The sequence below is a fragment of the Ursus americanus genome, chromosome 3 (genome assembly GCF_024610735.1).
Source record: "Ursus americanus isolate L20-20 chromosome 3, mUrsAme1.1.p, whole genome shotgun sequence".
NCBI lineage: Eukaryota > Metazoa > Chordata > Mammalia > Carnivora > Ursidae > Ursus > Ursus americanus.
In genome coordinates this window covers 6209916-6222914 of record NC_142129.1, presented here as the reverse complement: position 1 = coordinate 6222914, position 12999 = coordinate 6209916, and the positions used below count along the sequence as shown (strand labels likewise).

Sequence of the window (12999 nt, the reverse complement as noted above, 5' to 3'; positions counted from 1 at the left end):
TGGGATCTGTGGTAAAGTACTTCGAGCTCACGGTGCTACAGCCTCAGAAGCTCGTCACATCTGTACAATAAACTCATTTACTTCCTCCTTCCAAGATAACGTGTTGGTTAAGCACCTATCGTGGGCCGCTGCGCCTGGCCTGTGACGGGGAGGAGGATGTCCCAGCCCCCGCGGAGCTGCAGTCTTGTCGGGAGGACGGACGGCTGGACAGGCGATCGCAGGTGTGATCATGGTCAGTTGGCGAACTGTGTTTCTTCCAGTCACGGCCAAGAGCCCGCCAACGGGAACCTGGCAACTTCACACACTTGGTGGAAAGAGAAGTAGAAATAAGTTTCAATAAATACATTAATGGAGATAAAGCCGCATGCTCTCAGGCGGACCGTGCAGCCTCTCCTCACTGCCAGATACACGGAGGCAGGTGAGCATTTAGCCAAATGCATGGCTGGACACTGACGAGGACCAGGCCCCAGCTATCCTCCACGTGGGGTGTCGGGGCTGACCCCCGCAGCCCCTGGGCCCCTCCTGCTGCTGCCCTCTGTCCCCGTGCCTTGGGTCAGCAGGACCCCCTCAGCCCACCGTAGGCCCGTTGGCACTAACCTTGCAGACGGCCGCTCTACTTTCTGGAGGCGTCTGCTCCAGCTGCTGGGAGTCCTCCCCTCGCCCAACCCATGGTCTCCTCCGGATCATCTGCAGTGTCTTCAGTCAAATGCCCCACTCGCCCTCTCAAGGCCAGCATTGCTATGCTAGACGCAGGGCACCCCGACTGGGTCAGGGACACTATCTCTTCCTTTAGGAAAGCTCTCCCCACCCCCCACCCCCCTTGCAGGGGCATCTCTCTGGCTTAGTGGGTAGAGTGTGTAACTCCTGATCTCATGGTTGTGAGTTCAAGTCCCACATTGGGCGTGGAGCCTACTTCAAAAAAAGAAGAAAAGAAAGAGAGAGAAAGGAAAGCACCCCTTGCAAAACAGGTACACTGCCTGCCGTGTAACTGGTGGGACTGCAAAACTCCCGCGGTGGGGAATTTTGTGGTATCTACCAAGTTACCCATACAGTTGCCTCTTGACCCAGTGGTTCTATTTCTGGGAATTTACATCTGTTCAATGGTACTGAGAGCACCATTGTTTGCAATGGAAGACTGGAAACCCCCAATGTTCATCATAGGGATGTGATTGGATGAACGTTGGTACATCCACATAATGGAATCGAACACAGCCATTTAAAAAAATGGGGAAGTTTTCCAAGTGCTAGATATTGCATGGTATGCAGAATATATTTTTAAGTGAAAAAATATGTGAAATTATAGGGCACCTGTGTTCCCTGGGAGGGGGCAGGTGGGCATCCATGTTATGCCTGGGAGCGTGGTAGGCGAGCCCACGACCACCTTGGCAGACGCCAGCCTCTCACAGGAGGGCCTCACTCGGCATGGGGAGGTGGGAACAGGGTCTCTGGAGACAGACCACCACTGGGCATGGGATGTGCAGAGCCTTGGCCATCCAGCGTGGCCTGCTGGGGGCTCGGCCGATGCCAATCTTCCCACAGCTTTCCAGCTTGGTCAGGAGCCAACTCCTCTCTTTGTAAAGGAACAGATTATCTCGAATGAGGTTAGTGGGAAGGGAGGAGAGACAAAAGGAGGGAGGGACTAGGCCGAGGGTCAGCAACGGACCCTCAACCCAACCATAAGGGCTGCAGCTGAGAACCCAGAGGGCCATTAAGGAGCCCCCAGGCCCAACTTCTCTCCAGGCTCCCTTCAAGCCTTACCCAGGATTGCTGTGGTTCCCTGCTGGCGCCTCTGGTCTCCACAGCCGCAGCCCCCCCCCCAACACACCGCACTAATGGCTCAGCCTGGGGCCCCAGGGACCTTCCCTGCCCCCCAGACTGCTCTGCGGGCCCCCTGGCCCCCTCACTGCTGTAACCCAATCCTCTGCGGCAGCTCGGGCTCAGCCGAGCAGCCTCCAGCACTGCGGCCCCTGCTTCCCACATCGGCTGCGCCCTACCTGGTCTCTCCAGCAGAGCCCCCAGACCGGCGCTGAGCCCTGCGGAGCCCCGGCGTGTTCCTGGAGACCGTGGAGCCAAACCTGCTACTCCAGTGCCTCCCTACCTCTTGGACTGGGCTCCTCTCCCCCACCCTCTCCTCCCCTCGCCTCACCCTTAGTGACCCCCACCTGGCCACCGGAATCCTCTCAGCCCCACCCGGTCCTCAGACTGACCCCCTTTCCCCCTTCCAAGCCCCTGCAGCCTGGTCACCACTCCCCGGCCCTCTCAGTGTCCCCCGCCCTGGGCCTCAGCCATGAAGCCCCATCCCGGGCCAGAGGAGGCCCGGCGGCCAGCTTCCGACATCCGCGCATTCGCCAGCAGCAGCACGCTGCATGGGCTGGGCCACGTTTTTGGCCCTGGGGGCCTGACGCCACGCCGAGGGCTGTGGGCTGCCGCCGTGCTCCTGTCGCTGGCCGCCTTCCTCTACCAAGTGGCTGAGAGGGTGCGCTACTACGGGGAGTTCCACCATGAGACGGCCCTGGACGAGCGCGAGAGCCACCGGCTCACCTTCCCCGCTGTCACCCTGTGCAACATCAACCCGCTGCGCCGCTCCCGCCTCACGCCCAACGACCTGCACTGGGCTGGGCCCGCGCTGCTGGGCGTGGAGCCTGCGGAGCATGCCGCCTTCCTGCGCGCCCTGGGCCAGCCCCCCGCGCCGCCCGGCTTCATGCCCAGTCCCACCTTCGACCTGGCTCGACTGTACGCCAGGGCCGGGCACAGCCTGGAGGACATGCTGCTGGACTGCCGCTACCGAGGCTGGCCATGCGGGCCTGAGAACTTCACCGTGGTGAGCTGGTCACTGGCCCGGGGCCGCTGGGCTCCCAGCTAGTCCCTGTCCCAGACCCGCCATCCCCAGTCATGCCAGCCCAGGCTCCTCCAGAGCCAGGGGACCTTAACACCCGTGCCAGGGATCCTTCCCTTCCCAGCCAGGCCACAGGCTTCCCACCCCACCAGGGCCTTTCTGTTCGGCCCAGGAGACTGTGCTCCTTGGGGTCCCCTCCCTGTCACTCAGCTGGACCACAGTGTGCAAGGTCATGCCTCCCAGCACAGGGCACTCACCCGGGCTGGCTCTGGGCCCAAGCTCTGGTCTGTGGAGACCCTGTTTCTGGGGGCTGGGGGGAATCTAGTGGGACTGCTCTAGGGCAGAAGGGTCCTCTCTGCCTGGGGACTCGGCTTGTTTTCCCTCTACCTCTTCAGAGTTCTGTTAGTCCTAGAGGAGGGCAACTGAGACCCACTTCCTTTCTTGCCATTCTCCAAAGAAACACTTGTCCCATAGTCTGCGCCCTGGGCCGGGGGGTCAGAGAAGGGGAGGAGGGGCTGGAGTGATGGGAGCCCATGAGGGTCCGACTCCCTATGTGCCGGTACCAGGGACAGACTGAGGGCACTGAGATGTGGGTTCAGTGGTCAAAGAAACCAAATGGAGGGCGGGGAGAGGGGAGGTCTCGTCGTTCTCATGTTTGCCTGGGGAAAAGGCTGGCTGGGCTCCTAGACCCCGGAGAGGTCTGTCCCGTCTGCTCACCCACAGGTCTTCACCCGGATGGGTCAGTGCTACACCTTTAACTCCGGCGCCAATGGGGCAGAGCTTCTCACTACTCCCAAGGGCGGCATGGGCAACGGGCTGGAGATCATGCTGGATGTGCAGCAGGATGAGTACCTGCCCGTGTGGAGGGACATGGGTATGCCGCACGTGGGTCAGGCTGGGTGGCACAGATGGGCTACGAAAGGCTCTGGGAAGGAGAGGAGGCACTAGGAAGGGTCCCAAAGCACATCCTTTCCTGTGAAAAGGGGGCAAGGTTGGTTGGTCACAGTCCTGGGGAGAGAGTTCTGCAGCAGGGGGTGTGCTGAGACACGGGCCTCAGGGTCCCCTTTCCCCTGCAGAGGAGACCCCGTTTGAGGTGGGGATCCGACTGCAGATCCACAGCCAGGAGGAGCCGCCCACCATCGACCAGCTGGGCTTTGGGGCAGCCCCTGGCTACCAGACCTTCGTGTCCTGCCAGCAGCAGCAAGTATCCCCATCCTGACCCCGCCGAGGCCCCCAACCCCCTCCTTCACCCACAACACCTCCGACTGTCCCAGGGGGCCCCCACCCCTCCGCATGCCAGCACAGGGACAGGTCACATTGTACCTGGTGCCTCCTTGACCCAACCAACTACAGCTGAGCTTCCTGCCCCCACCCTGGGGCGACTGCAGCTCCGCATCTCTGGACCCCGACTTTGAGCCAGAACCTTCGGGTCCCCCCAGCCCTAGCCCAGGCCCCCACCCTCCCTATAGTCTAATGGGGTGTCGCCTAGCCTGTGAGACACGCTACGTGGCTCGGAAGTGCGGCTGCCGAATGATGCATATGCCTGGTAAGGGGCTGGTGGGGGCGGAGGAGGGGGGCTGGTGGGGGCGGAGGAGGGGGTCCGGGTCCCGGCAAGGGGGCCTGGGGGCCGTTCCTGAAGCTGTCTCCTTCCCGGTCTCCTCCCCCACCCCCGCAGGCGGGGCGCCAGTGTGTAGCCCCCAGCAGTACAAGGACTGCGCCAACCCTGCGCTCGGTAAGGGGCAAAACTCTCCGTCATCCCCGCCCCTGCTCCGCCCCGCCCACGACCCGGCCCCCGCAGGGCGGGCGGTGCTGACCCAGGCGACTGTGACCCCTAGACGCCATGCTGCGGAAGGACGCGTGCACCTGCCCCAACCCGTGCGCCAGCACGCGCTACGCCAAGGAGCTCTCCATGGTGCGGATCCCCAGCCGCGCCTCCGCCCGCTATCTGGCCCGGAAACACAACCGCAGCGAGGCCTACATTGCGTGAGCCGGGCCGGCAGGGGCGGGGCGGGCACCCTCCCGCGGGCGAGCCTTCGTGCGCACACCCGGGTGGGACACCAGTCTGCACATCACCACAGGGCTCCTGGGCCTCTGGGCAAGCAGTTTAACCTTCTGACACCATCTCTGCTGCAAAAGGGGGCCTGATGCCCGTCCCAGGGCTCTTAAAAGGAGTCACAGAAGGGAGATGGATCGTGCACCTGTTTCCTGCCAGCAGCTGGCACCAGCGGGTGTCCCGCAAGCTTGCCTGCCCTCTTTTCCTCCAGAGAGAACGTGCTGGTGCTGGACATCTTCTTTGAGGCCCTCAACTATGAGACGGTGGAGCAGAAGAAGGCCTATGAAGTGTCAGAACTGCTTGGTGTGTGTGCGTGTGCGCGCATGCGCGCCCACACAGGGCGCCCAGGAGTCTGGGGAGGCGTGGGCAGGGCAGGTTGCTGTGAGCTGATGGGTAACCTGGGCTCCGCAGGTGACATAGGGGGCCAGATGGGGCTGTTCATCGGAGCCAGCCTGCTCACCATCCTTGAGATCCTGGACTACCTCTGTGAGGTGGGCCTGAGCCCCAGCTGGGGGAGGGGAAAGGAATCAGGCCATAGGATCTGGAGGAAGGTGTGCACTGGCCACTTCCCCCACTGCTTGCCCCCAGGTGTTCCGAGACAGGGTCCTGGGATACTTCTGGAACCGAAAGCACTCCCAAAGGCATTCTGACACCAATCTGGTAACAACTCCTTCCTCCTTTGCCATCCCCAACATGGGTGCTCAGCCCTCCCCCTGAAGCCTAGAACACCATCCCTACCCAGCTGAAGAAAGAATGGTGGGGGAGGAGCGTGCAGTGACCTTGGTTGGGCCTGGGAGGGAGGACTCCTTCCCACCTCTGACCCTTTCCCTCCTCCCACAGCTTCAGGAAGGGCTGGGCAGCCACCGAATCCAAAGTTCCCACCTCAGTCTGGGCCCCAGGTAAAAAGAAATGGCCCCCTATTTCAAGGGAGGAGGGGCAGGTCCTGTCTAGAGGGTGACATTGAGGTTCAGGAGGGCAAGGCAGTGGGTACAAGTCCTCCTGTCCCAGCGCTGTGGTCTGGTCCCACCAGGCCTCCCACCCCTCCCTGCGCCGTCACCAAGACTCTGTCTGCCTCCCACCGCACCTGCTACCTCGTCACACGGCTCTAGACCTGGTGTCTGTGTCTACCGGGCTACACCCTGACATCCTGGACATGCCCCGCCTGCTCATGTCTCTGCCATCTTCACCCCAAATAAAGTTCTAGTGCATCAGCCTTGGCTGGTTCTCTTACAGGCAGACTAATCAGGCCAAGGTCAGCCCTACTCGGCTCCAGAAGACCTCTGCCAGCCAGCATCCAGTGGGCAGTGTCTGAAATGTAGGTGGGTCCCAGTCAACCACCACAAATCTCTCTGGGAGAAAAGAGTAGTAAGAGGGCATCCGTCATTTGCAGCTCAGTGTGAATGAGCTTATCAGAACCACATTCAGAGAGAATGGAGCCCAAAGCCGAGTGTCAAGGCAGCGAGGAGTCAGCGGGAGAACAGTTATGTTTGGGGTCCCACAAGGGAACAGCTAGAAGAAGACTCTGCCCCAGAGCCTGGCAAGAAGTGGGGGAGCAGGCAGGGAGAGGACAGGAGGAACTAGCCACTTCCAAGAACGCAAGCTGCTGTCCTGCCTGGGAAGATCAAGACTCTTTTCTCATATTCGGGACCAAGTGCCAACACACCACCTGTCTCCATGGGAACGGCTATTTTCCCAACCTCCCCAAAGAGCAGAAGGCCCCGGCTCAAAATGGTGCGGGAGACCCTCCCTTCCCCCTTCCCACTCCTGCCAGTAAGAATACACCCAGGCCCCAACTACTGCCCACCATCCCTGCTCTTTCTCTGTACCCCAAATATTGGGAAACTGGGGGCAGGGGAAGGGGTGTTCCTAAGCTAACCACATCTCTGGATCTCTCCTGTCCCCACCTACAGGCCTGGGGATGGCGGGCCGGTGAAAGAGGAAGGGTTGGGATGTACATGTGGGATAGGGAGAACAGTCCTCCTTTCCCCATTCTGGTGGGAGCCCAGCCTTACTCTGACACTGGCTGCCTAACCCCTCACGACTGGCGCTCCTGGGCATGGGGGATAGGTGCCCGCATCAGCACAGGGGTGGGGGTGGTGCTGCCCCCGAGCATCCGTCGGGGTGACAGTCAGAGCCTCCAGCACCCAGTCTCAGGCCACTTAGAGTAGTGGAGCAAGGACCCGACAGCTGGGCTGAGTTTGAGTGGGATGCAAGGCTGAGGAGGGTGGTAAGGCAGAGCAGAGGCCCCGGCCCCAGCCCACCCCCTCTCAGAGCCACTCTACCACCACATCAGCCAGACTGTGGGAAAGGAGACAATTTATGAAATTAAATAAAGTCCACGGAGGGAGTGAAGACCACGGGCCAGGGCACCTCCTCCCCGGCCAGGCCCAGCACAGCTGGACCCAGCACACCGTGCATCCCCTACTTTTCCTCCCCTCCCGGGAGGGGCTTAAATAGGCCAGGCCCCAGCCTGGCCAAGGTCCTGGAGCCTACGGGGGGCAGAAGTCGGAGAAGTACGGGTGCTGCAGGGCCTCTTCTGCCGAGATGCGCTGGACGGGGTTACACTTCAGGAGATGCTGAAGCACGGAAGAAAGGCGTGGCGGGGTCAGGCGGGGTCAACTGCCTAGAGCCCCACCGTCCCCCAGCCCCCCTACAAGTGTCTGGACCCCGCCCTCTACCCCTGCCCTTGGTCACCTGTAGCAGGTCCCTCCCCGTGGCATTGAGCTTGGGTACGACATTCACCAGGGACGTTGTGGCTGGGTACATTGGGTAGGGCTGTTGGGGGGCAGGGAGAGTCAGACCAGAGGTGTGGGGGCTTGGAGCTGCTAGAGCTGTGGAGTAAAAAGGACCCCCCCCAATTCCCCATCACACCTTATAGTCTGGCAGCTTGGTCATGGCAGGCCACTGCTCCTCGGTCGGTGTCCCCAGAAGCGTGTCCATGGGGTCAAGGATCACTCGGGTGGAAAGGGGCGGGCGAGGGGCTCTTCCTCTCCTGGGGGGGAGTTCCTCATGCCCATCCCCAGACTCCTCACTTTATCCCACAGCTCATGACAGAGGCAGGGCCCAGCACACGCATGGTGTTCCCGGCACATCTGCTACTCTGACCTCAACCCCGATGTCTGCTCCTGATGCCCCAGTCAGCCCTCTCCTACAATAATCCTGCTGCTGCTTTTGGCTCCTCTGTCCTAAGGATTCACTTCGCAGCTGGGGGAGCACACTCAGGGCTTCTTCCCCCAGCGAGCCCTCCTTGTCTCTAGGTCATACGCTCTCCAACTGGCAGCCTCAATCAGCCCTGAGAACATCGGGGTGTCCGCCACCCCTCACTCAAAGCCATGCCCTATCCTGGCCCAGCCCATCGCCACCCGTCACTCCCTGCACTCTGGAGCTCTACGGGCTGCTGACTTCCCTTTTTTTTTTTTTTTTTTTTTTAAGTAAACTCTAGACCCAATGTGAGGCTCAAACTCACAACCCTCGAGATCAAGAGTCACGTGCTCTACCAATGGAGCCAGCCCAGCGGCCGCCTTACTCCCCTTCAGAGAGCCCGAGGTGGAGGGAAATGTCAAAGGATATCGGAAGATCCTCTTCAGCTGGTCGTCTACGTCATTGCCAGGGAAAAGAGGCCGCCCGGCATTGGCCAGCTCTGGGAGCGGAGCAGGGTGTGAGAGGAGGGGACACGCAAAGACCCCCTCGTTCCCATAGCACCCTCTGTACTTTCCATCCCCGTCCCCAAGGGCCTCACTCCCTTCCCCAGAGGAGACACCCCAGGCCCTATCTGTCCACTTGGATGAGCGAGAAAGTGCCTGTGCAGACCCCCAGCTTGTCACCTGCGAATATGCAGCCGGCTGACCACATGTCGATGGATGTGGAGTACAGCTTGGCCCCAAAGAGGACATCCGGCGGGCGGTACCACAGCGTGACCACCTGCAGAAGACCCCACCCACAGCGACCCCCTGCTTAGAGGACTGGGCGGAGAGGCTCAGTGAGGAGAGAAAAATAACATTTTGGGTCCTGGAGTAGGAGATGAAAGATGTTCGGAGGGGACCCCCTCCATCCGCCCCATATCCCACCCCCAACACCCCCAGCTCACCTCGGCTGAGTAACAGCGAACAGGGATCCCAAAGGCTCGAGCCAAGCCAAAATCAGCCAATTTCAGCTCCCCATTCTGAGGGCGGATGGGAAGGGACACGGAGAGGGGTTTTCAACAGTCTCGGGGCAGGCCCCCTGCCTCCGCCTCCCAGCCCAGCTCCCCTCATCACTTGTGCCGGCCAGCCTGTGACCCGAGCCTCCCCGGTCTCCCACCTTCTCCCCAGCAGGTACCCTGTTTATTAGCAGGTTCTGGGGCTTCAGGTCCCTGTGCAGCACGTTGCGACTGTGACAGAATCCCAGGCCTTTCAGCAGCTGGAAGAGGAATGACTGTGGGGGGAGGAAGGAGTAGGGGAGGGCATGAGACCTTCTGGATAGGAAGCTGCCCCCCTGCAGTGGGCCCTGCTCCCCTCTTCACCCTCTGCTCTGCCTCCAAGCCCCAGCCATCTTTCAGCGACATCATTCATGCACTATGGACCACCTGCTTGGTACTGTGCTAGGGAGTAGTAAGTGGAACAGTGCACGGTGGCCCTGGTCCGAATCTTTCTGGAACTTACAGCCTAGTGGGCCTTCCTACCTTCCCACGATGATCTCTCCCCTACCTGGCCTCATGTAAGCACACACCTCGGAGCCATCAATACATACACCATGCTCTATCATTAATCAGCATCTGCTTCTCCTGGAACCTGGGACAAGGCACTTGGTCTTGGGCCTAGAATAGTGCCTGGCACACAGCAAAGTATCCAACAGGTATTTGTTGAATGAATGATTGAATGAATGAATCTCTTTGAATCTCATTTTCTCATTTATCAAGTGCAAATCACATCACTGATATCAGAGTGTTACTGTCAGATCAAAGAGACCAGGTGAAGAGGTCTGCAAAGAGGGAGGCTCCTAGAGGGCAGAAACAGGGTTTTCTCACACCCCGAACTCCAGTGTGTCCCCACTCAGGGCCTGAACTTGGTCCTCAGAGAGTGCATAGACTGAAGACTGACTCCCACCCCGCCCCGCCCCACTGAGTCTCTCGGACACCAGCCCCTCACCTTCACAATTTCAGGATCCAGGTCACCATTACAGCTGTCGAAATACTTCTTGAGGTCCTAAAAAGGGATGGGGGTGGGGAATGGGACAGAGTTTAACCTCAGTCTGGGCCCCTATACCCTCTCAAGGCTCCTGTCCCCCAAGTCCCCCTTTCACCTGGTCACAGAACTCAAAAACCAAAGTCAGCTTCTTGTCGCTATGCAGGACGTCATGAAGCCTAGGGAGGAGGAAGGACTCAGCCAGGCAGGTCTGCAAATTTCAGCCTCATGTCCCTATAAACAGCCCAGCCCTGATCCCAGGATGAGCCCAGCCCCTCTCTGAAGCCCCCCTCCTCCAACTGACCACACAGGCAAGGAGGGCCCTGCCCATCTACACACCTGACGATGTTCTTGTGCTTCAGCTCTTTGAGTAGGCAGATTTCCCGAAGGGCTGAACTCGGCACTCCCTACACATGGGAGGGGGCCGGGCGGGCAACAGTCACATCCCACCCAACCTGGGCCCTCAACCCCCTCCCTGGCCCTGATGTCCCAGTCCTACCTCATCATCGTCATCCAGCCTCACCCGTTTCAGAGCCACGATCTCATGTGTCTCCCGGTTTTTGGCCTTGAATACTGTTCCGTAGGTGCCTAGAGGAAGAAGGTCAAGGGTGAGCGTGAAGATGGGACACCCTTCTCACCCCAGGAAGTCCCTGTTGGGAGAGCAGGGAGGGTGGGAGTGTGTTATTTGTGAAGCCCGAAGGAGTAAGGGGAGAGATTCAGGTGAGGGCTCGGCATGGAGGACCTCCGTGAGGGAGGATGGGGCAGAGAAGGGGCCTGCAGACGGCTCAAAGGTGTCTGCAGCAGGGTGAGGCTGCAGCTGCCAGGGTAAGGAGGTCTGTAATAACGGCGGTGCTTCCGCAGGGTCCGGAAATAGCGAGCAGGCCTGGGAGAAAAGTGAGGGCCGGCAGAAATGAGGTCGGAAGTCTGCATCGACAACTGAGGCTGGGGGGTGGGTGAGGCTCTGGAAGTGGAACTGAGGCTAGGGCCAGGAGGTGCAGGAAGTGCTAAGGTCGGCAAGTAGGTCTCCGGGAAGTGGTAAGGTTGGGAAGGGGCGTCCGCGGGAAATGCTAACGGGAAGGATAGGTGTCTGCAGGGAGTATTGAGCTCCGGGCCAAGGCTGCAGCCAGTGCTGAGGTCGGAGCCTGTGGGTATTGCTGACGGTAGAGGAGCCGGGGCTGCAAGGAATGCTGAAGGGTCTGTAGAAGAAGATCTTGCAGGAACATCTCGTAGTCCCATTACCTTCCCCAATCTTCTCCAGTTTCTCGTATTTCTGCATCGCGGCAGCCGCGGGGACCCCTATGGGCCCTGGGTTCTAAGACACCGGCCCCGGCGTTGCAGAGGAGGCGGCACCCCAGCCTCCGGCCCTGCCCCGCCCTCCTGGCTGCGCATAGGCTTCTGGGGCGTGTAGTACCAAGGATAACCAGGTTTCCCAGCAATGTGCGGGACGTTAGACAAGAAGACTACAACTCCCAGCAGGCTGCGCTATGGCTCTCTGCAGCACTCGCCTCCCGGGACCCCGGTTCGACCGCCGAGGAAAACCTTGGACTTCAAGTCCCAGGAAGCATCGCGTGTCCGCTTTCCGGGCCTTACCGCCGTAACGCCACCGCTCCCAGTGTGCCCTGCTCTTGTTACTCCTTTCTGTGATCACAACCTTCTTTTGGAAAGGGCCTCTCTGGGACTACACATTCCAGAACGCAGTAGGGTGGGGGTGGGGTGCTCTCTGGGGTTTGGGGTTTGGCGGCCTGGGATGGGTGCGCTCTGATCCGGCTGATGGTGTTGAGGTTCCAACGACCACCTGACAACCGCAGTACGAATTCCCACCTCTCCCCAGGCGATCTGGAGGCCTCAGGGTTGATTGGGGAATGGCTCTGAGCCATGCCTTGATGACGACTTCACAGGACCAGCTGAACCACAGGGCTGGGAAGAGAGGCAGGTGTGCCCCTGGAGTTAACTTACGCCAGAGACCCCTCTCTGCCTTCTGGGCGGCGTTTGTCGTCTCGGAGCCCACCCGACTCCAGCTGCACGCAACACTGTGACCTCTCGAGGCAAGCTGGTTGGAACACTGCGAGTCCTTCCATACCAGTCTGGAGAACCCGGGCCCACCGGAGTCAGCCAGGGTGTGGCCGAGGGCTGGCAGGTTGGCTACCGCCCTCAACAGACAGAAGCACAGACAGATGCTACCCTTGCAGCAGCCTTGACCTCATCCCTTAAGGAGTTGATTATAGATTTTCTTGCGCTCCTCTCTAATTGTCTCATGATTGCATTCTTGAGGGCTGAGAACTGGACAAAAACGGCCCCAAACAGCACTCCTCAGCACCAGAACCATAGTTGGTGATAAACATTTGTTAATTAACTTGTTTATATCAGAACGTTCTCTCATACACAATCCTGTGCTTCACCTAGTGGCATACTAAAAAAAAAAAAAGTATACTCCTTATCTGGAAGAATTTATAATTTAGTTGAGAAAACCAGAAATACAGAAATCTTTAATGGCAGCTGATGAATATAACAGGGTTCGAGGAGGGAGGCCGCCGCCGGCAATCACAGGCAGTAGTTCCCCAGTTCGGAAAGTCTAGGTCAGCTCAGGGTAATGGGAATCCAACCTCAAGGAGCCATCACCCCTATCGCCACCGCTCTCCCGCCCCCCAAGCAAAGAAAGGGTCTTTCTTGGAGGCACTGGGGAGTAGGGGGTAGGGGGAGAATCTTGACCCCGATGCATTTGTATTTCAAGTTCCTCCTCCCCGAATTTCCTGATCATCTTTGTGTCTCCGTTTTCCTGTCTGGGATCCCCAGCGTGGCTCCTTTCCGCCTAGAGGTGCCTAATGCGGCCAAGAGACGGCGTCCCCGGGGTGCCCAAGTCCCATGCGGAGAAGCCCGGGCGGCTGCCTCACGGGACTGAGCCGGACAGAGGGGTGTCCGCTGGGGCGCTGGGCTCCCGGTGCCGGGCG

The 12999-nt window shown here is 59.8% G+C and overlaps 2 protein-coding genes across 3 annotated transcripts; one reads left to right on the top strand and one right to left on the bottom strand.

Moving 5' to 3' along the window:
• Positions 1–2240: 2240 nt before the first annotated feature.
• ASIC3 (acid sensing ion channel subunit 3) lies at positions 2241–6105 on the top strand. 2 transcript variants are annotated; one of them, XM_045792322.2, is made up of 12 exons: positions 2241–2821; positions 3560–3710; positions 3913–4040; positions 4190–4382; positions 4512–4568; positions 4672–4819; positions 5101–5192; positions 5301–5380; positions 5478–5549; positions 5730–5788; positions 5824–5843; positions 5920–6105. In XM_045792322.2, exons 1-12 carry the CDS (start codon positions 2288–2290, stop codon positions 6030–6032), a joined length of 1647 nt encoding a protein of 548 aa, XP_045648278.1. In that variant the 5' UTR covers positions 2241–2287; the 3' UTR covers positions 6033–6105. The 2 variants fall into 2 exon arrangements, with proteins under 2 accessions (XP_045648278.1, XP_045648279.1); XM_045792323.2 differs by lacking the exon at positions 5824–5843 and having other exon boundaries at positions 5920–6071.
• Positions 6106–7188: 1083 nt separating this feature from the next.
• Positions 7189–11423, bottom strand: CDK5 (cyclin dependent kinase 5). The gene is made up of 12 exons (XM_045792324.2): positions 11291–11423; positions 10551–10639; positions 10391–10458; positions 10170–10230; positions 10016–10072; positions 9207–9302; positions 8977–9051; positions 8714–8810; positions 8460–8529; positions 7761–7821; positions 7584–7664; positions 7189–7465 (listed from the first exon to the last, which is right to left on the bottom strand). The coding sequence occupies exons 1-12, from the start codon at positions 11325–11327 to the stop codon at positions 7379–7381; spliced, it is 879 nt and encodes a 292-aa protein (XP_045648280.1). The 5' UTR covers positions 11328–11423; the 3' UTR covers positions 7189–7378.
• Positions 11424–12999: the final 1576 nt, after the last annotated feature.

What these genes read in the sequence shown, in the direction of transcription:
- CDK5 (XM_045792324.2), bottom strand. Translation starts at nt 11,327, where the DNA reads ATGCAGAAATACGAGAAACTGGAGAAGATTGGGGAAG. An exon ending in ACTGGAGAAGATTGGGGAAG is followed by an intron (nt 10,640 to 11,290) that starts GTAATGGGACTA and finishes TTCTTCCTCTAG; the next exon opens with GCACCTACGGAACAGTATTC. An exon ending in TGGATCCTGAAATTGTGAAG is followed by an intron (nt 9,303 to 10,015) that starts GTGAGGGGCTGG and finishes CTCCCCCCACAG; the next exon opens with TCATTCCTCTTCCAGCTGCT.
- ASIC3 (XM_045792322.2), top strand. Translation starts at nt 2,288, where the DNA reads ATGAAGCCCCATCCCGGGCCAGAGGAGGCCCGGCGGCCAGCTTCCGAC. An exon ending in GCCCGTGTGGAGGGACATGG is followed by an intron (nt 3,711 to 3,912) that starts GTATGCCGCACG and finishes TTTCCCCTGCAG; the next exon opens with AGGAGACCCCGTTTGAGGTG. An exon ending in TGAAGTGTCAGAACTGCTTG is followed by an intron (nt 5,193 to 5,300) that starts GTGTGTGTGCGT and finishes TGGGCTCCGCAG; the next exon opens with GTGACATAGGGGGCCAGATG.